This window comes from Trifolium pratense, linkage group LG2 (assembly GCF_020283565.1).
Source record: "Trifolium pratense cultivar HEN17-A07 linkage group LG2, ARS_RC_1.1, whole genome shotgun sequence".
In the NCBI taxonomy this organism is placed as follows: domain Eukaryota; kingdom Viridiplantae; phylum Streptophyta; class Magnoliopsida; order Fabales; family Fabaceae; genus Trifolium; species Trifolium pratense.
The window spans coordinates 54,411,783-54,431,852 of record NC_060060.1 but is presented as its reverse complement, the minus strand read 5'-3'; the positions used below and the strand labels follow the sequence as shown (position 1 = coordinate 54,431,852).

At 33.9% G+C, this 20,070-nt stretch overlaps 3 protein-coding genes across 3 annotated transcripts; 1 reads left to right on the top strand and 2 right to left on the bottom strand.

Annotated features, from left to right (window-relative positions):
- The first annotated feature begins 1,482 nt into the window (after window positions 1-1,482).
- On the top strand, window positions 1,483-14,792 carry LOC123909162 (ABC transporter D family member 1-like). The gene is made up of 27 exons (XM_045959938.1): window positions 1,483-1,802; window positions 1,955-2,113; window positions 3,546-3,689; window positions 4,427-4,703; window positions 4,970-5,194; window positions 5,989-6,186; window positions 6,344-6,798; window positions 6,950-7,088; window positions 7,174-7,252; window positions 7,676-7,914; window positions 8,034-8,338; window positions 8,444-8,549; window positions 8,633-8,791; window positions 9,407-9,506; window positions 9,582-9,690; window positions 9,888-9,978; window positions 10,945-11,069; window positions 11,370-11,519; window positions 11,608-11,680; window positions 12,129-12,309; window positions 12,388-12,546; window positions 12,697-12,855; window positions 12,949-13,185; window positions 13,538-13,701; window positions 13,896-13,948; window positions 14,052-14,130; window positions 14,347-14,792. Exons 3-27 carry the CDS (start codon window positions 3,628-3,630, stop codon window positions 14,431-14,433), a joined length of 4,011 nt encoding a protein of 1,336 aa, XP_045815894.1. The 5' UTR covers window positions 1,483-1,802; window positions 1,955-2,113; window positions 3,546-3,627; the 3' UTR covers window positions 14,434-14,792.
- Window positions 14,793-15,817: 1,025 nt separating this feature from the next.
- Window positions 15,818-16,772, bottom strand: LOC123908993. Its single transcript, XM_045959758.1, has one exon. It carries the CDS (start codon window positions 16,511-16,513, stop codon window positions 15,926-15,928), a length of 588 nt encoding a protein of 195 aa, XP_045815714.1. The 5' UTR covers window positions 16,514-16,772; the 3' UTR covers window positions 15,818-15,925.
- Window positions 16,773-19,250: 2,478 nt separating this feature from the next.
- Window positions 19,251-20,070, bottom strand: LOC123909097. The gene has a single exon (XM_045959873.1). The coding sequence runs from the start codon at window positions 19,913-19,915 to the stop codon at window positions 19,337-19,339; it is 579 nt and encodes a 192-aa protein (XP_045815829.1). The 5' UTR covers window positions 19,916-20,070; the 3' UTR covers window positions 19,251-19,336.

Sequence of the window (20,070 nt, the reverse complement as noted above, 5' to 3'; positions counted from 1 at the left end):
ATATAATATATAGATTTCTTTTTGTGTGAGAACATGCCTATAAATATAAATAATGGGGAATGATTTGAATTTATTTTTTGGTAACAAATGATTTGAAATTTTGAATTCACATTAATTGAGAGATCGTGTATTAATGATTTTGAATTACTACTTGATTTGATTTAGTTGAAATCATTTGATTGATTTGTGGAATTGATTTTTTTTTAATGTTTATTTATTTTACGGTGAAAGCAACCTGTATACATGTATTAATAATAATAATATGTTAACATTATTTCTCTAAAAAATATATATTTGAAGTTTATATTGACGATCGTTATTTTTTTTATTTTATTTTGTGTCTTTCAAGTGTGCTTAATAATATGAAATGAGTTTTTTTTCTAAAAAAATAAAATGGATTGGTAAAAAAATAAATAATAAGAATTCATAATGATTGTAAAGAGAATTGGTAATGTTGTTAAAAAAAATTAAAACGTATTCGATTGTTTCATTTTGAATGATTATTTGTAAATTAGCATTAAATTTTGATTCAGAAAAACACTAAAGAAAAAATATTCCTTATATGAGTACCGCACATAAATTTTATTGAAGATGCTCTCTAAATTGTCATATAGAAAATATGTTATCAATTGTTGCCACGTAGATTATGATGAATGAGAGGATGCCACATTTGATTAATAAAAATTAAAGTTCATAAAAAAGTGACACGTAGATTTGTTTCCTTGAGAAAAAACTCTTAAACATATAAATAATAGATTAGAGAAATCAAATTATACTAGTAACATTTTAACTAGTATAGAATTCATAAAATTTACCGTTAAATTTAATATTCATATAATGTAGAATTTTACATAAATTTAAAATTATTTGATATGTTATTGAAATTCATAAATATTAAGGATTTATACATTTTTATTGAACATCGTTAATTTTAATGAATCTCAATAACATATTAAATTATTTTAGACGTTATTGAACGATGCAACATTATTTTGGATGAATTTAGAAGCTATTGAACATTGCAATATTATTTGAATGTAAATGATCTATGAATTTTCAAATTGAATTTATATTTTTAGTCTAGCTCCGCCGCCACTGCACCCAGCCCGACATCGGCGGTGCATCCTCTCCTATACTAATTTGATTCCTTGACTTTCATTTCTCCTCTTAACTCTACAATTACAAATATGATTTCTTTACTCCGTTATTTTTTTTTCTATACTTTCGAGAGATAAAGCTACTTTTTTAGCTAATCTGCAAAGGTGAATATTTTTTTTTTCAGCTATAAAATTAGCGAACATATTTTTTTAGCCACAACAATAAATCGGGTCTAGATCCGTCCCTAGTTACCACTTATCCAAACTTGAAGACATCATTAATGAAAGATGTATATAGATATCTACTACTATCAACATTACTGTAGTAGTACTTAAAAAGAAAAAAATAAGAGATTACTTAAAAAGAAATACACCCATTTATGATAATGATTACACGTTACATCCAAAAATGGGTAAAAATAAAATCATCCGGGTGTCGTTAAAATAATCGTCACCGAAGATATCCGTACCCATACGTCACTTTGATTCCATACCAAACCCGTCAGCGTTCAACTATAAATATTCAATGCGATCCATTACCAACACCGAAAACCCGACCCGTTCACAAACCGACCCGATCATAAACTAGAACTAAACTCGTTATTATTATCTTGCATCACTCGTATCGTATAATATATATCTTCTCATTTCCCTTGCGGATTTTTTTCAAACACCTCGTGTGCTTCTCAATTTTCATTTCAATAGGTATCAAATTCAAATCTCTTATTTTCTTTCACTTGTTGCTGATTGATTTCATAGCTTCGTACTCTAATTTTGTTTAATCATTTTTTTGTTGTTCTGTATCTGATTTGTTAATCGAGGGTTTTTTAGTTGATTAATCGAATAATTTGTTGCAGATTCTGAGTCCTGATTCGGATCGGTTTTGAAAATAATCCTCAATTTTCAATGCTTACAAATGTTTGCACCACGTACTGAGATTGGATTTTATATTCTTTAAGGTTGAATTCAAAGCCTATTATGTGATGGGGCATGGTTAACACTATCCAGCTTTGAAGGTTAGTGCTATATGATTAATGATTAATACGGTGGTTTAGTGTTCCTAGATGATTTATTTATAATTTGTTTTGTTTGGTTGTACACGGGTATGATTACCTACCAATAGAAATTAAGTACTTAATTTATTCGTAAAAAAAAAAAATATTACCTACCAACAGGGGTATTGTAAAATTTCTAAAACTTAGGGTATGTGGGTACAAGTTACAACATGATATATTGTACTATCGAAAAGTATAAACAATAAATTAATTGAAATCATAAGAAATAATTTTTTTTGAAGAAGCTAAATTAGCCCACCCAAATTGGCACCAGAGAGAATCGAACCTGGGACCTTAAGGAGGAGCAGATTCCCAGGTCCCAAATCATAAGAAATATTAAAACATGGTAGGACAAGTTTTTGAAGGAGTGAAGTAGGCACAAGTAATAGTTTGTTTCCTCTAGAAGCAAACCAAACCAAACCAAACCGCCTAGTGGAATAGTTTGGTATTTTACATGGACTGGCTTGTACTTGAGTATTGGGTTATTAGTTTGGCAACTGGTTAAGAATAACCATGCCACATGTGTGGTATTTTACTTCACTGTCTTGATAGGCATACAAGTTAATTGTTAGTATATTACAATGTTATGTTCTAGGACTTGAATCCTGGACCTCCAACTCCTTAACCCTTAGCTCAATTAGCTTAACCAATTGAGCTACCCATCCCACCCACGCCGGTTGTTAATTCAGTTGTATGTTTGCTCTAATGTTAATTGAGCTGTGAAATAAACAGCGACAGGGCATTGATTGAGTGTGTTATTTAGACTGGGACAATGTGTTGATCTTACGGTTAACAAATATTTATCACGTTCTCAAACATATTATTTACTTTTGACCCTCTCCCCCCTTCCCCGTAATAACTTTTTTTGCATATGTTATCCACTTAGGGGTAGGATGATCATTTACAGTTGGTAATGGTGGAAAATGACAACCCAACTGAATTGTTTCCACCAAGAAGAAAACAGATTGGGGAAAAAGGAGAATAAAGATAAAGCTCTATAAGTGCTTGATTTTGGATTCACAAACATTATGTTCTCTATAGGTGAAACAGTGAAAGTCTATAAGTGCTATTATGTCTAAAGAAAAAGCTCTTTCAAGTTGCAACACTTGCCCTTTTGTTTCTAATTGCAAACTTTTGATTCTATAATTAAGCTTTTGATTTGGTGAGCTTATGTTTTATGTGCCCTTAGAGGCGTAGAGCACTATGATCCATAGTTATTGGGATTTTGTATAACAATATTATATTCACATAGTTTGACACGAAAATGGAACCCTCATTAATGTGGAGAGCATGATGTCCTTATAGCTTGTTACTTTGCTTAAAGATTTATAATTCTTGCAATTTTATTTACTTATCTATCATTTTTTTTTTGTTTGATTTTCATGTAAGCTAGATTTTTCGTGCTCCTGACTGTAAGAGGAGCAACTGCAACTATTTTATTCTTTGGTAAATAAGGGAGAGGTTGAACTTCTGCCATGCCTTCCCTTCAGCTGTTGAACCTAACTCGGCATGGCCAGAGTTTTCTGGCTTCGAGGAGGTATTGAACTATACATGTTTCATTTGGTGATTCTTAATCTCATATGTAGCATCAAGTTTGCCTTATCATTTTCTTAAATTTGTTTTCATGTTGACTTACTAAATATCAAGTTTACTGTTTTACTTTTATCAGCTATTTTTTCATAATGTGTAGTAAGTTCTGATTTGTGCATGGTTTCCATTTAGTTGTAAGTTTTTCATTTTATTACATTCTCATAATGAAAATGGGGGGAAAAAAGGTTAATAAACATAAAAATGGAATTGCAACAGAACTGTAGACTGATAAATATTTCATCCAAAAAGAAAAGATTGGACAGCAGCATAACGGTTCTACTATTTCGAAATCCATCTGCTGCAATCTCAAGACTTTTCGATGCTATATAGTTGAAACTACTAGAAACTAGTAATTGTGAATAAGAGAAATGCAAACAGCACTCTCTCTCTAATATGCTTTGTTCGTCACGCTTAGAGAAACTTAGTTGCAATAAGGCTTAGTTGCAATAAGGTGGGTTCAGGAAAGAGAAAAATCTGGCCGAGGCTGAAACACATCTTGTTTTTGGGTTGATTCTGCATGAAATATTGTATTATCCTCTGCATTGATTCTTGCCATGTTTCCTTGTATTAATTACTCATTTCATAATTGGGTTGCTCATGTTACCAATAAAATCATTAGGTTTGTAACTTGTTTTCATGTATGCTGTATTATTGTTGATGCTTTCTTCACGTGGTTACCGACAGGAAAGCCATACTACTTACATCTGGTATCTTAATTGCTGGCGGAACAGCTGCATATATGCAATCAAGGTTTAGAGTTAATAAACATGATTTTGGCAATTGCAATGAGCAAAGCCATGATAAAGAAGTAACAAAGGAGGAGGTTATGAATGACTCCACTGCACCAAAAAATAAACAAAAGAAAGGGGGCTTGAAATCACTTAAAGTCCTTACTGCAATTCTTCTATCCGAGATGGGCCAATTAGGTGTGAAGAATCTTTTATCTTTAGTTGCCACAGTGGTAAGGCTGTTTTTTCCGTGGTAATTATGCTTTGTGCTTGCTTTTTTTTTTTTCCCTTTCAGATGAGCCATAATTTAATACATTTTGAAGTATGCATCATGGTATTTGATTCCTTCTATTTATCTTTGCAATTGTATAATCTAGTCATGGTTTAGTGAGGCCTCGCTTGCCATATTAAGCAATATTTTAGTTGACCCCCACCTAAAAAATAATTGAATAATAAAAAGTTTAAACCAATGACATTTAAATTTTCACGTTTTTCACAGGTGCTGCGAACTGCTTTAAGCAACAGGCTAGCTAAAGTGCAAGGCTTCCTATTTCGTGCTGCTTTTCTTCGGCGTGCACCATTGTTTTTTCGGTTAATTTCAGAAAATATTATTTTGTGCTTCCTCTTGTCAACCATTCATTCTACATCAAAGTATATAACAGGCACTCTGAGTCTACATTTCAGAAAAATATTGACAAAACTTATCCATTCCCACTATTTTGAGGTATAAATAGTTGAATTGCATACATCTGTTTAGATTATTTGTGTTGAACTATAAATTAATTTATGTATTCCTAGTTCCTACTGCCCTATGAAGTGTCTGTATTTAGTTATGAATTTTTTTTTTAATTATATTTAGTTATCAACTTTTATCCTTCCTCACTCTGTTTTTTTTTTTTTTTTTTTTTTTTTTCTTTTCACTTTCATATTTATATGATAAGTCTGTTGTCATCTCTATGTCTGATGTTTGAAAATGCACTTGTAAAATATTTTTGGAAATTGCCTCTTAGAACCTTAAAGTCTGTTGCTGTCTTCTTTTGCTTATAGTATATGGTTATGGACTTTTAGCTCGGTTAACAGTCCACAGTTGGTCTGCTGGAATATGATCTTATTAATAATATAATTAAAAAAAGGAAACAGGGCTTGATTGTCCAGCTAGTTATCATCTGGCATAACTTTAGGATCTTGGAATGGTCCTGACCAGAATCATTCTAGATGCTTTTCAACATCTTCTTGCTTTGATGGGAATGTTCCGACTGTGAGCAGACATTCTACCCTCTCAAAGCAGAATAATTTTCCATTATCCAATAGATACTTTAAAATTTTGAGTATGCAATGGCAGCATTCATATTTTTTATAGTCACAATTGTCTGAGTAATTTCTTTTTTTTTTTGGGTATAGTAGAGGGCTAACGCCCAAAAGAAATGAAACGTCTGAGTAATTTCTAATGAGTGCGTTACAGTATTATTCAATTTAGTTGTTGTGGCTTGTATATTTATTGTTTATTTTGCTTTTCAGAACATGGTATATTACAAAATATCACACGTCGATGGTCGGATAACAAACCCAGAGCAAAGAATTGCTAGTGATGTACCAAAGTTCTGTTCAGAGTTGAGTGAAATTGTTCAAGATGATCTAACAGCAGTGACTGATGGACTTCTATATACTTGGCGGCTGTGTTCATATGCTAGCCCAAAATATGTCTTCTGGATATTGGTATCTCAGCAATTGAACTATACTGTTAAATAGATTTCTCATAGAAGCTTCTGCTCGTACTTTTTGAGTTTTTGCTGATTGCTATAGGCTATTTCAGCTTAGATCTGATGTTAGAATCAATGATTTTCCTCTTAATCTAATGTTTTGGCCTTTTCAGGCCTATGTGCTTGGAGCTGGGGCTGCAATCAGAAACTTCTCTCCTTCGTTTGGGAAACTTATGTCCAGAGAACAGCAACTGGAAGGAGAGTATCGACAGCTTCACTCACGATTAAGGACTCACTCAGAAAGTATAGCATTTTACGGTGGAGAGAGGAGAGAAGAATCTCATATTCAACAGAAATTTAAAACCTTGGTTGGGCACATGAGTAGAGTGCTACATGACCATTGGTGGTTTGGCATGATTCAGGACTTTTTGTTGAAATACCTTGGTGCAACTTTTGCTGTTATTTTGATTATTGAACCTTTCTTTTCTGGTCATCTAAGGCCGGATAGTTCAACTTTAGGGCGTGCCGAGATGTTAAGCAATCTAAGATATCACACAAGTGTCATAATTTCCTTATTTCAGTCTCTAGGAACTCTTTCTATCAGTGCAAGACGGCTCAATCGTCTTAGGTATATATTTGATCTTTCTTTTCTTCTGTCTTTATAAATTGATATTAGAGGCTTTTATTGGTCACTACTCACTAAGCGTGGCTTATATGCAATTTCTTCATTAGATTCATGTTGTCTGCCTAGAAGTTCTGACCTATATGATGTATTACAGTGGGTATGCTGATCGCATTTACGAATTAATGGCTGTATCAAGGGAGCTAAGTTTGGTGGATGAGAAATCATCCCTGCAAAGAAATGGAAGTAGAAATTGCATAAGCGAAGCTAACTACATTGAATTTTCGAATGTCAAGGCAAGTCCCAACCATCTATCATCCATGAATTCATGTGTGTTTTTTATTTTTTATGTTTTAATAGCAATGTTGCTCCCAAATTCAGGTTGTGACCCCCACTGGTAATGTCCTGGTGGATGATCTGACTCTCAGAGTTGAGCCAGGATCTAATCTTTTGATTACAGGTAGTCATCTGAACTCTCTTGATGGCATTACTTTCTAATGTTTTTTGCTTTCTCCTTGGATGATTCAGCCTTGATGATTGATGTTATTTTATTATTCATTTCTTATGCTGCAAAAATCTGTAAACTATTATGTGTAACTGTTGGCTGTTTGACATGTTTTTTTTTTTAAAACTTGGTATCCGGCCTTAGGACCGACTAATCCAAGGGGACCAATCCCACCGCCCACTTGCGGGGGCCCCATTTAAAGCCAGAGTTTTTTTTATTTTTTTCTCTGTATGGACTTAGCCCACCGAAATTGGCACCAGTGGGAATCGAACCTGAGACCTTGAGAGGAGCATACTCCAAGGGCCCAAACCAACACCACTCGACCAACCCCAAGTGGGTTGGCAGTTTGACATGTTATTGACGATTCTTTGGTTGTAGGTCCAAATGGAAGTGGAAAAAGCTCGCTTTTCCGGGTTTTAGGCGGTCTTTGGCCGTTGATATCTGGACATATTGTGAAACCTGGTATTGGCTCTGATCTTAATAAGGAGATTTTCTATGTGCCACAAAGACCATACACTGCTGTGGGAACACTTCGCGATCAGTTGATTTATCCTCTTACTGCCAGTCAAGAGGTTGAACCGCTCACAAAGCATGGGATGGTGGAGCTATTGAAAAATGTAAAGTTCACAGCTAACCCCATGTCTTTCTCAATGCCACATACATATGTAGCAGTTTATTGATAATTTTGTTGATGTGTTGTTATCGTTCACTAAAATTGCTTGTGTATGTGTTCAAGGTTGACCTTGAATACCTGTTGGACCGTTACCCGCCTGAAAAGGAAGTAAACTGGGGTGATGAACTTTCATTGGGTGAGCAACAGAGATTGGGCATGGCTAGACTTTTCTACCACAAACCTAAATTTGCAATTCTTGATGAGTGCACAAGTGCTGTCACTACTGACATGGAAGAACGATTTTGTGCTAAAGTTCGGGCCATGGGAACATCATGCATTACCATATCACATCGTCCAGCATTGGTTGCATTCCATGATGTGGTTTTATCCTTAGATGGTGAAGGAGGATGGAGTGTTCATTATAGAAGGTTTGGGACTTAGCTATGTTGTATATCATTGTTCCACTATATAATTATGTTATTAATAAAAAAAAACTCTAGTTATGTTTGATGGGATTAAGATTTAAACTCCAGGGAGGACTCTTCTACTGAAATGGGGATTGATACAATGAAGGTGTCAGAAACAAAACGACAGAATGATGCAAAAGCAGTTCAACGAGCATTTGCCATGAATAAAAAGGTGCTGATATTTTCTGATTCTGATTGTTATGTCTTCATTGTTCTTCTTTTACATTGGTTTTAAAGATTTCAACACTTCTCCAGGACTCTGCATTCTCAAATTCAAAAGCAGAGTCGTATATTGCAGATGTGATACATTCATCCCCATCTACTAATCAGACTATTTTGCCATCTACTGTTCCCCAACTTCGTGGTAATACAAGGATATTGCCACTGAGAGTAGCCGCCATGTGCAAAGTATTGGTGAGTACCTTCTGTAGATACGATCTTACAATGCTTTTAGTTTTTTTTCCCTCCATTGTGCGTGTGTATGCATAAACTGTATAGTTGGAGATTTCCATAGTAGCAAATTAGTGCTTAATTCTATATTCATTTTTGGTTTATTATTTATAAAAAATTTAGGTATTGATATTAGGCCGTTGTAATCATAAGTCCAGGCATTATAACAAACATTTGCTTAACCAACTTAATATATACTCAAGTTCACACCTGGAACCTACAACTCTTGACTTATGTACTGGCCATTAATAGGAGAATTGTTGTTAGGTTGACTAACTTACAGTCAGTTGTCCCTACCAACTACTAACTGAGCTAAGCTCATGGGGACCATCACTTATTATATTTCTAATAAATTATAATAGTGCTACTTAAACCAGACTCTGCATTATATTTGAACTTACCTTCAGTAATGCATTTGCAATCACACAATGCTATTGGGATTAAATAGATGCAAATACATGTTTGTGCATTATCTTAAGATGAGCCACCCATTCTTATATAGATTATAATGTATGTACTATGATGATTGGTATATAGCTACAATATAATTTATGTGCGGACTGTTGCTGCTGTGTTCAGGTACCCACTGTATTCGATAAACAAGGCGCACAACTGCTTGCCGTTGCTCTTCTTGTTGTTTCAAGAACATGGGTCTCAGATCGTATTGCATCTCTAAATGGTATTTTCTCATCTTTGACTACTCATGATTCTGAGAATCCATGTATGTAATGTTAAATAAAATTTATGTTCTTAGGTACCACTGTGAAGTTTGTTTTGGAGCAGGATAAAGTTGCCTTTATTCGGTTAATTGGTATAAGTGTACTTCAAAGTGCCGCATCTTCTTTCATTGCACCTTCTATAAGGTAAATGGGTACAAATCCATCTGGAATCTGTGTTTCTTTTTTCATATGGTTGCCGACGAAACATTCAAATATCTGAAGAAGTCCATATCCGTTTCTGGAAAATTTTCTGATTTATGTAAAAATGAAAAGAAAGTTGAATAGATAGTCTAACAAGCCTTTCATATAGCAAATTTAAGTGAATTTATGTTGCTCCTCAGACATTTGACAGCACGGCTGGCCCTTGGGTGGCGGATTCGTCTGACACAACATCTACTCAAGAACTATTTGAGAAGCAATGTGTTTTACAAGGTAACTTAATATGAACTTTTCATTAGTTTTGTTCCTTCCTCTATTTTTTAAATATTACAAGCATGATGATTAGTTGTTATTTGATAACTCACGGATAAGTACCATTTGTACTATTTAATGTGAACATTTTGCTTGGACTAATTTTGCAGATCAGTTTATTATGTAGTTATGATTGCTCTATACTTTTCCACTTCAAATTTAACTCATTTTAATCTTGGTTCCTTGACCTCTTCAGTTTACCTTGACCAATGGGTATGCAGAATCTGAAATTTATATCCTGAGCCATGTGTATAACAATAGCTGGAAACTGGAAAGCATGTCAGTTGTTTGTTTTTTCATGGGAATATACATTAGTATTCATAAACAATTTATTGTTGCTTTTGGTTAACACTTAACAATTGAACTGTTGAGGAATTTGTTACTCTCCAAAATGGAGTAAAATACTTTTTTTTTTTTTTTGTCAATATAAGGAACTACAGACCACAGTTGGGTAGTTTTGAAGGAGATGGATGCTTTTTAAAAAGCTATCGACTTACCAGATAATACATGGTACATTTTTCTCTAAAGGGACTCTTTTGGAGGCAAAGAGTGTGAGTATAAGAGTTTTGATGGGGGTAGCTTGGTAGGTTGATAGTTAAATATTAGTTTATGCAGGATTCATATTCCCACAAAATGTGGAAAAATAAGGCATGAATACATTGTATTGAGTTTCTTAAATGCAAGAGTTCAAAATTCTCAAAAGGTTCATTCATAGGAATCTTAAAAGATGTCACATACCCATTGGTACCTAAGCCAACAGTTTGAGAACATCATTGCTTATGTTTAAATTTTAGGATAGGAATTATGACTTGTTGCTGTCATTATGTTACAAATTAATAGTATTAGTATTTCATTTTGGCTTTGAAGCTCTTCAGGAAGAACTTTGGGATTTGGTTTTAAATTTCTGTTATATGCATATTTTTGTAGGTCTTCCACATGGCAAGCAAAAGTGTTGATGCAGATCAGAGGATAACTCAAGATTTGGAGAAGTTAACAACAGACTTGTCTGGACTGGTAACTGGACTGGTAAAGCCAACTGTAGATATTTTGTGGTGAGTGACCCATTCATAAATTTGAATTATTATATTACTAGTATAGTGGTATGCATTTTACTAGCACTTGAATCAACGGGAATGGATTCTCTCAAGTGTGATTTACACTTGAGAGAATAAAGTGTAATTTAACACCATCTAAATTCATTTTCTCTAAATTTTTATATGTTTCTCTCTCTTGATCAATGGTAACAAACCACACTTTATTCTCTCAAGTGTAAATTACACTTGAGAGAATCCATTCCCTGAATCAACATATTTGATGCTTTTTTCTTTTCATTTATGACTTCACCTTTCAAGGTTCACGTGGAGAATGAAGCTTTTAACTGGTCAAAGGGGAGTTGCCATCCTCTATGTTTACATGTTACTTGGCCTTGGGTTTTTAAGAGCTGTTACTCCTGATTTTGGTGATTTGATAAGCCAAGAACAACAACTTGAAGGAATTTTTAGGTAAAGCAATAACTGTTTGGCTGCCTCAATCATGGCACGAGTGTTGTGAAAATGATACTGACCTTTTTTAATCCTACTCATCTGCTAGGTTCATGCATGAAAGACTCTGTACTCATGCTGAATCTGTTGCTTTCTTCGGAGGCGGTGCTCGAGAAAAAGCGGTGAGCATCCCAACTACAATATTTAATGTCTTCTCTTTTTGGTGTGCTTATTTGAGTGTGTTAAATTAAGATTGAAAGTTAATTACACAATCAAATGGGGAACAATTGAAAGTGGAATGAAGTGCAACTCATTTACACTCCACTCCTCAAATATCGGACACACCATCATGTGACCCTTTTAACAAGCAATAAGGAGTGATTTCCAGTCTGTTTCATAAATTCTCACGTTCTCATTTACCCCTTATTTAAGTCAAACAAACCCTAAATGTACAACTTGTTGCATGAGTTTTTGTTTTATAAAATTGTATGATCTTAGGCTCTAATACGGGGCATGTGACTAGTTTAGAGGTTCAAAAGGAAATGTATGGCTTGTTGTTTTTTCTTCAACTTGCAGTTTATGCATTTTGATCATTGTAGATTGTAAATTTACTTTCTTAACATTGTGCAGATGGTTGAATCAAGATTCAGCGACCTTCTCACACACTCCCAGTATCTTCTGAAAAAGAAGTGGCTGTTTGGTATACTAGACGATTTCATCACAAAACAACTACCTCATAATGTGACTTGGTTGTTGAGCTTGTTGTATGCTATGGAACACAAAGGAGACCGTGCAGCGATAAGTACCCAGGGTAGGATTGTTGAACCGTTCTCAGTTACTCTCTTTATTTCTCTCGTACGCCACTGATATACACAATACTATATTACAGGTGAGCTGGCACATGCATTGAGGTTCTTAGCATCTGTCGTTTCTCAAAGCTTTTTAGCTTTCGGCGACATTCTTGAATTGAATAGGAAGCTTGTAGAGCTTTCTGGGGGTATTAATCGGATTTTTGAGCTTGAAGAGCTGCTGGATGCAGCACAGTCTGGTACTTCATCATCATTACTTTGTTTTATATGCAAAAATGCCGTTTAATGTCTTGTTTGTGTGCTGTTCAAAAAAAAACAAAATGTCTTGTTAGTATAGCAGTAATTCTTTATAATAGTCATCATGTGCTAATCATATCTTCTATGTACAGGGGAATTCATCAATGGCGGTGCTATGTCTGCAGTAACGGATTATCATTCTAAAGATGTTATTTCTTTTTCTAAGGTTAATATTGTCACCCCTACACAGAAGATGTTGGCCAGGGAATTGACATGTGATGTTGAGCTTGGGAGAAGCCTGCTTGTTACTGGTTGGTATAGTTGCTATTTTAGTATATTTTCCCATTTGGAAGAGGGAGTTCTATTCTGATAGAATTTAAATCTTGCATATCATATTTTAAAAGGTCCAAATGGAAGCGGGAAAAGTTCCATTTTCAGAGTTCTCCGAGGACTTTGGCCAATTGCAAGTGGAAGATTATCTAGACCATCTGAAGATGTGAATCTAGATGCTGGATCAGGTTGTGGCATCTTCTATGTTCCTCAACGGCCGTACACATGCCTGGGAACATTGAGGGACCAAATTATATACCCTCTATCCCGGGAGGAAGCAGAGTTAAGAGCATTGAAGGTTTATGGAAAAGGTATCTTTAGCACACATAAAATATGAATGGCTTCAGCACCAGTGGTTCATTTGACTTTAGTTTAAAATGATGCTTTCTGCTTTGCTTTTGATTAATCACCACCGCCTGAGAATATGTTCTCTTCCGAGCTGCCCTGCAGTTGTGATACGTGATAATGCATGAAATTGATTATATGTTATTGATAGCGTTGAGATTTCCTTTCATTTAAATTTAGTTGCTCAAATTACTGTTTAGCTTCCTTTTGTTCTCTTGTAATCATTTCATTTGTTCTCTTGTAATCATTTCAAAGATGCATTTAGTTTATTTTGCTTTTCCCATTTTAGCTCTGATCGTTGTAATGTTGCTAGTTCAGGTGAAAAACATCCTGACACTGTAAAGTTGCTGGACAAGCACTTGGAAAGTATCCTGGAGAATGTTCGGTTGAATTATCTTCTAGAAAGGGACAACAAGGGCTGGGATGCAAATCTAAATTGGGAAGACACTCTCTCTCTTGGAGAACAGCAGAGATTAGGCATGGTATGTTGATTGATTCTATTATAAATTTGTAATTTTAGAATGATTTAGTTAGTTTCTTCGATAATATACTAATATAGGTCCTAGACCTCGGTCTTGATCTTGACTCAGTCAAAAGTGGACATTATAATTATAATATATCTGTGGTGTTCTTCTGTTGTTGTTTGGATTTTAACATTTACCTTATGTTCTATAAGGCACGCTTGTTCTTCCATAAGCCTAAATTTGGTATCTTGGACGAGTGTACCAAGTATGTATAATTTAACTCTGCCTTTTTCTTTTAAGGAATTGTTTTTTTTTCATATTTGTTGCTAACCTTGTTTTTCGGTCTTCCTGAAAAAAATGATTTGCAGTGCAACGAGTGTTGATGTGGAAGAACACCTATATGGGCTAGCGAAGGAAATGGATATCACATTTATTACTTCTTCACAAGTAAGACTTTACTTAAAATGTCAAATTTAAAATTTTGTTGAGCCATATATACAGTATTAAGAGAAGATCATTAGTTAGTTTTCATTTGCTCTCATTTGGTATGGGATTCCTTTTGTGATTTTTTATGTAGTTCTAGCTGAGTCAGTTATTAAACATTAATAATAGCCATCCAAATCCAAATATGGTCAAACTAATTGTCTTATCTATTGACCTCAGCGTCCTGCTTTAATACCATTTCATTCCACTGAATTGCGGCTGATTGATGGTGAGGGTAATTGGCAACTCCGTTCGATCAAGCAATGATTCTCCAGTAAATAGTGTTGCAGCAGATTCTGATAGTTACTATTTGAGATATTGTGGAGTCTTGAACATAATAAGGTTTGCCAATGATGGTATTCCTATTTTATTTCATTTTGGGTTTACCATTTACTATATTCTCCAAGCTTCAAGTTTTGCTCCATAGACTTGTTAGGGCAAACAAACTGAAACAGCAGCAACAACCAAAATGGTTGATACGAAGTCGAAACACAACCATGTCATGATCGCTGCAGTAAATTAAAGATAAGTCATGTACAGCCTCTCCCCTCATATTCCTAGGTAGTTGATATTTATTCATATTTTGTAACCATTGTTTTATTAATAAAAAAATAGCTTGAAATAGATATAGCTCCTTGAGATATTTTGTTAACTGAAATGCTTTTATATCACCCAATGGCCAGGACTATGCTGTTATGAGATCGCATATCTACAAATTTTTATTAATTTTTAGTGTCGGTTGTTTCAAATTTAAAAAGATCCTCCCATCTCCCCTTTCGATTCACTTTAAACGGCCACTCTACCGCCTTGGGCTTAGCCCCCTTGTGTTGACGAGTTTTGCCGGTGTGAATAAAATCATGGCCAACATTGGACACATTGAAGAGGTGTCATAAAGAAAGACTGATTTAAATTTATTTAGAATGAGTGTACGTTGAAAAGGTAGAACTCACATGATTTAGTGATATTCATTTTTAAATTAGTGAGACTAATATAAATTTTAACAAATGAGTGTACTGTGAAAAATGTGTTAGGAAATGTTTTGATGGCAATTTTGCGTGGATTAGAATACGCAATACCCATTTTCTATGCACTTTAGTTTGGTTGTTAGCTTCTTCAAAACCTAAAAAAAAAAAAAGGAATTGATCATCTTATGTGCTTTGTGTCTAGCCCTCTCATTTTTATAATCCAACGGTTGTTGATCAATAAAGAAAAAAAATTAGTGCAGAAGAGATAGAAAAAGATAAGTGAATGGCTAAGATGCTCGAGAAGATCCAGATTCAAAAATAAAGGCCGTAGAACAAAATTTGTATAGTAAACAATGTAAAATTTGACCGGTGAAACATAAAACCTAGGAAAATATAATGGTCTAAAAATACACTTCTAGTTGACTTAAATTTGCTTACAATAGGCTATTTTTTATTTATTTATTATGTGTAAAGTTAAATAACGAGTTTGCAAGTCACATGTGGCAATTCATCTATGAATTACATCTTATTATTTTGTTTTCTATATCATTAATATTGCTTAAAAAGTAAAACTTAAACATGGAAAAAAAGGTTCTACTAGAACTAGAGAAACCATGACCATATATTCAATTCCAACATTTAATATTTAAAAATAACGCGTTTCCAAAATAATTTTAGAGTGGGCATAGAATCAATTCATTATTATAATTGTCAAAAAATAATTTCATTATAATGATAAGCTATTTTAGTTGATGTTAGTGTATATATATACATCACATGATCTTGCATCAAAATCAAAAAGCTTCTAAAGCTGCACCAAGTGCAAATATATCATAATCTTCAGTTTTGCACCAAGTTTGATGATCATGTCCATTTTTGCATCCACACTCATTCCAATTATTCAATCTCCTCTTATTTTGTTTCTCCATCTCAGCAACCGAAGCAACTCTAACTTTAATCTCCAGTTCCACTTCTGGTATTGTGAACATACCCTCTTTGCAATCACTTCCACTTACTAAATCCATTTTCAACCATTTTTTTAACTCCATATTTTGTGATTCAAGAATCACTTTCCATGGAATCTCACTTTTCCCAATAAGTTTTGACCCCCACATCTTCCTTTGCCTTAGCTCCAACACCAGGTTTTGTTCATTAAGGTTTTCCAAGAATTCTTGAGGGCAAGAACAATCTAGATTAAAAGACTCGTCCCAAAACGGCAATGATTTGGTGGAAACAGTTTTGCTATTGAGTTGAATACTTTTGTTGTTTCCCGTAGGAAGATACAACCTTGTAAACAAGTTTTTCGTTGGCTTGATGAATTCGATGTTTCGAGCTTGTATTATTCTCAGTTCGCAGCTGAAGTTTACATAGGATGGATCCATTGAAAAATTGATACTAGCAAGGATTGCTTTTTGTTATGTATTTGTAGCTAGAGAAAGAGAGAGGAAACCAAGGCTAAAAATCTATTATTTGAAAGGGTTTGTTTATGTTTGAGTTGTTCTATGTGATGCATTATATAGTGGGGAAAAAGTAAATTGGAAATGCTTTCCAAGAAGCTGCCCTTATCCTTGAACACTAATATAATAGTATTGGTATTGTTAAGTAAATTTGAAAGCACTTACACAGTATTGTATAAAATTGATCGTCCATTATCTTATATGTGCTTTTTGTGAGTATATTAATACCAACTTAATCTTAAGTCATGCACATTAGATTGTGTTGAAGATTATATCTTATTAAAGAAACCCTTTAGAATTTCGAAAGGCTAGTTTTTCCAATTTGGCTCTAGCAAGTTGCAATATGGTATTGTACTATGAATCTAGAGTATCTTAATGCAATCCATAACATGAATCATTCGGGTGCGTTTGATTCGCAAAACAATAAGTATTGAATATAACAATACAAGACAAAACAAAATAGTACATGACAGGACAAAGCTATACTGGAGAGAGATATGACGATAATATTTTTTATATTTGAAAATTTGTTTTTATCCTGCCCCTTACTACTTATTTTGTCCAATTCATAACTAGTTTCTAAATCAAACAGAGTACAACAATAATTGTCTAGTAGTCCCTTGCGTTTTAGCATATCAATACACCCTTAAAGTATACTCAAAGATTAGAATAAAGAAGGTTTTTAGTATATGCTAAACTAAAAGCCTTGAACGCTGGCCTCAACTATCAGCCATCGAAAAAGCTAGGAACCTAGTAGGCATTCTTATCTATCTAACTCACTTGGCTAGTTGTAATAGTGTATGTCTATTATAAAACATTGTAAAAATTTCATACCTATCATTAATAAGCTTACAAAAATCTTTGTCTGTGACATGTAATTCCATCATAATGTGAATATCATTTTGAATTACTCTTTAATTTTTTGATTGCCACTAATAAACTTTTGCGGTATCTTTTTCTTTTGGCTTTTATAAAGTACTAATATTGAGGATAACGACTCGTGACAAATATATCGAAAGAGATTAGATTCTCACAACATGACAAACCAATATTTGAATTGTGGCAAATTAATATTCGAATTTTGACTAAAAGAAATATTTACATTTATAGACTGTTTGGATCCACGGATGGAGCTAAAATTCATATGTTTGGGTGAAGCTGGAAATCGTAGCTTCTCCATTTCACGGCAGAAAAAATGCATTGAGACGTGATTTTTGGGTAGCCATAGTTTTGAAACTCACAATCAAACACATAAGTGTATACGGAACACTCAAAACTCATTACAAAATATAGTTCCAAACATATTGAAGATGTGATGATGAGTTATTCCACCAATCTGTATACTAACACACGGTTTTTCAATTAACCTCTCAATTAATAAACCATGACCACTTGTATTGTATTAGACCCCGGTAATGAGTAAAAGATACATTTAAATATACAAAACATTCTTTTTACTGGTTAAGCATGCATGCAAAAGATAGAAACCTTAGAATCAGTAATACTTTATCTAAAAGTGTTATATTTTTTTTATTCAGCCTCAACTAATGATATCAAACTCAAATCGGATAGACTCATAAAAGATATATTAATGTAAGGTGCAGTGTGTGGACATAATATTTTTTATAGCAACATTGCAGTATATGTATGGACTGAAATTCGAACTTAGAATTCCTGTGATATCTAACTCAAATCAGATATCAACTCATTGGAGTTCTTAGAATTTTTGTAAAGGTGGAGTAAGTCCTAGGTGTGTGGAATTACCTTTATGAGTCTTAGAATTAGTAATTAGAAGGTTAATAGGTCTTAAGGTACCTTAATTTTGGAGAAATTCCACTTCTTGACTCACTCGCGTTTCGTGAATCGTTCTCCCGCGTACACGTAACTTCTATGTCCTTGTTTCTGATTTCGTGCGCGCACATTTAGCGTGTCTCAGAACCTTGTGTTACATGGTTTCGTGTGTGTACAAAGTCGAGGATTCACGTACACGAAGCGACGAAAACTGAATTTTCTAAAGAGTTGGGACATATTCAACCTATTCATCTTAATTCTGAATTTCTACACGAATTCTCCTCTCGAAACTCTAACTTTCTTCCTCCATTTTAACACCATTGTTATCAATTGACACCACCATTCCCCTTCATCCATCCTTAGTTATGTGAAGCTTTGAAAAGCCAAGATAACTATTCACTCATGTTTAACCTACACTAATTTCTATTCCCTCAAATTCACACCATATAAACACTATAAATGTTTCATCACCCTTTGGCCATGAGAAGCTCTCAAATGGTCAAACGTGTCAAACACCATATCTATTCTATCTCATATTCTTCATGGATAAGATTCATCTATAGTGACTGTGAGTTTGTATGTATCAGCTGTCTTTAAGATTTAATTATAATCTTGTGAATTCCTCAACTTGATTGTGACTGCGAGTCTATGAATTATCAATTTTGATATGCGAAATGTGTCTGTGAAATTCCAATTAAGAGAAGATTTAACTATTGTGACACAAAGTTAAACCAGAATGAGAGAAACTATAAACCATTTATACAATTCCAACATATAAAATTAAAAGTTTTAACGTGTTTGCAAAATCATTTTAGAGCAGGCAAGGCACAAAGAAGGAAACTCTAATCATATAGAATAAATTCATTATAAATTTGTCAAAAAAATCAATCCATTATAATCATAAGCTAATTTAGCTGATGTTAGTACATATGTGCATCACATAATCTTGCATCAAAATCAAAAAGCTTCTAAAGCTGCACCAAGCACAAATATATCACAATCTTCAGTGTTGCACCAAGCTTGATGATCATGTCCATTTTTGCATCCACACTCATTCCAATTATTCAACCTTCTCTTATTCTGTTTTTCCATCTCAGCAACCGAAGCTACTCTAACTTTAATCTCCACTTCCACTTCTGGTGTTGTAAACATACCCTCTTTGCAATCACTTCCACTCACCAAATCCATCTTCAACCATTTTTTTAACTCCATGTTTTGTGATTCAAGAATCACCTTCCATGGAATCTCACTTTTCGCAATAAGTTTTGACCCCCACATCTTCCTTTGCCTTAGCTCCAACACTAGTTTTTGTTCATTAAGGTTTTCCAAGAATTCTTGAGGGCACGAACAATCTAGATTAAAAGACTCGTCCCAAACATTTTTGCTGTTGAGTTGAATTCTTTTGTTGTTTCCTGTTGGAAGATACAATCTTGCAAACAAATTTTCCGAAGACTTGATGAATTCAACGTTTCGAGCTTGTATTATTCTCAGTTCACAACTGAAGTTTGCATAAGCAGATATATGGGATGGATCCATTGAAAAATTGATACTAGCAAAGGTTGTTTATTTCTTGTTATGTATTTGTAGCTAGAGAGAAAATCAAGGCTAAAATTATATTGAAGGTGTTTGTTTGAGTTTGAGTTGTTCTATTCTATGTGATGTATTATATATTGTGAAAAAAGTAAATTGGA

Bases quoted from the DNA above. Each gene is read 5' to 3' on its own strand.
- LOC123909162 (XM_045959938.1), top strand. From the start codon at position 3,628: ATGCCTTCCCTTCAGCTGTTGAACCTAACTCGGCATGGCCAGAGTTTT. The intron at 3,690-4,426 runs GTATTGAACTAT...GGTTACCGACAG, and splicing joins AGTTTTCTGGCTTCGAGGAG to GAAAGCCATACTACTTACAT. The intron at 4,704-4,969 runs GTAAGGCTGTTT...CGTTTTTCACAG, and splicing joins TATCTTTAGTTGCCACAGTG to GTGCTGCGAACTGCTTTAAG.
- LOC123908993 (XM_045959758.1), bottom strand. From the start codon at position 16,513: ATGGATCCATCCTATGTAAACTTCAGCTGCGAACTGAGAATAATACAA.
- LOC123909097 (XM_045959873.1), bottom strand. From the start codon at position 19,915: ATGGATCCATCCCATATATCTGCTTATGCAAACTTCAGTTGTGAACTG.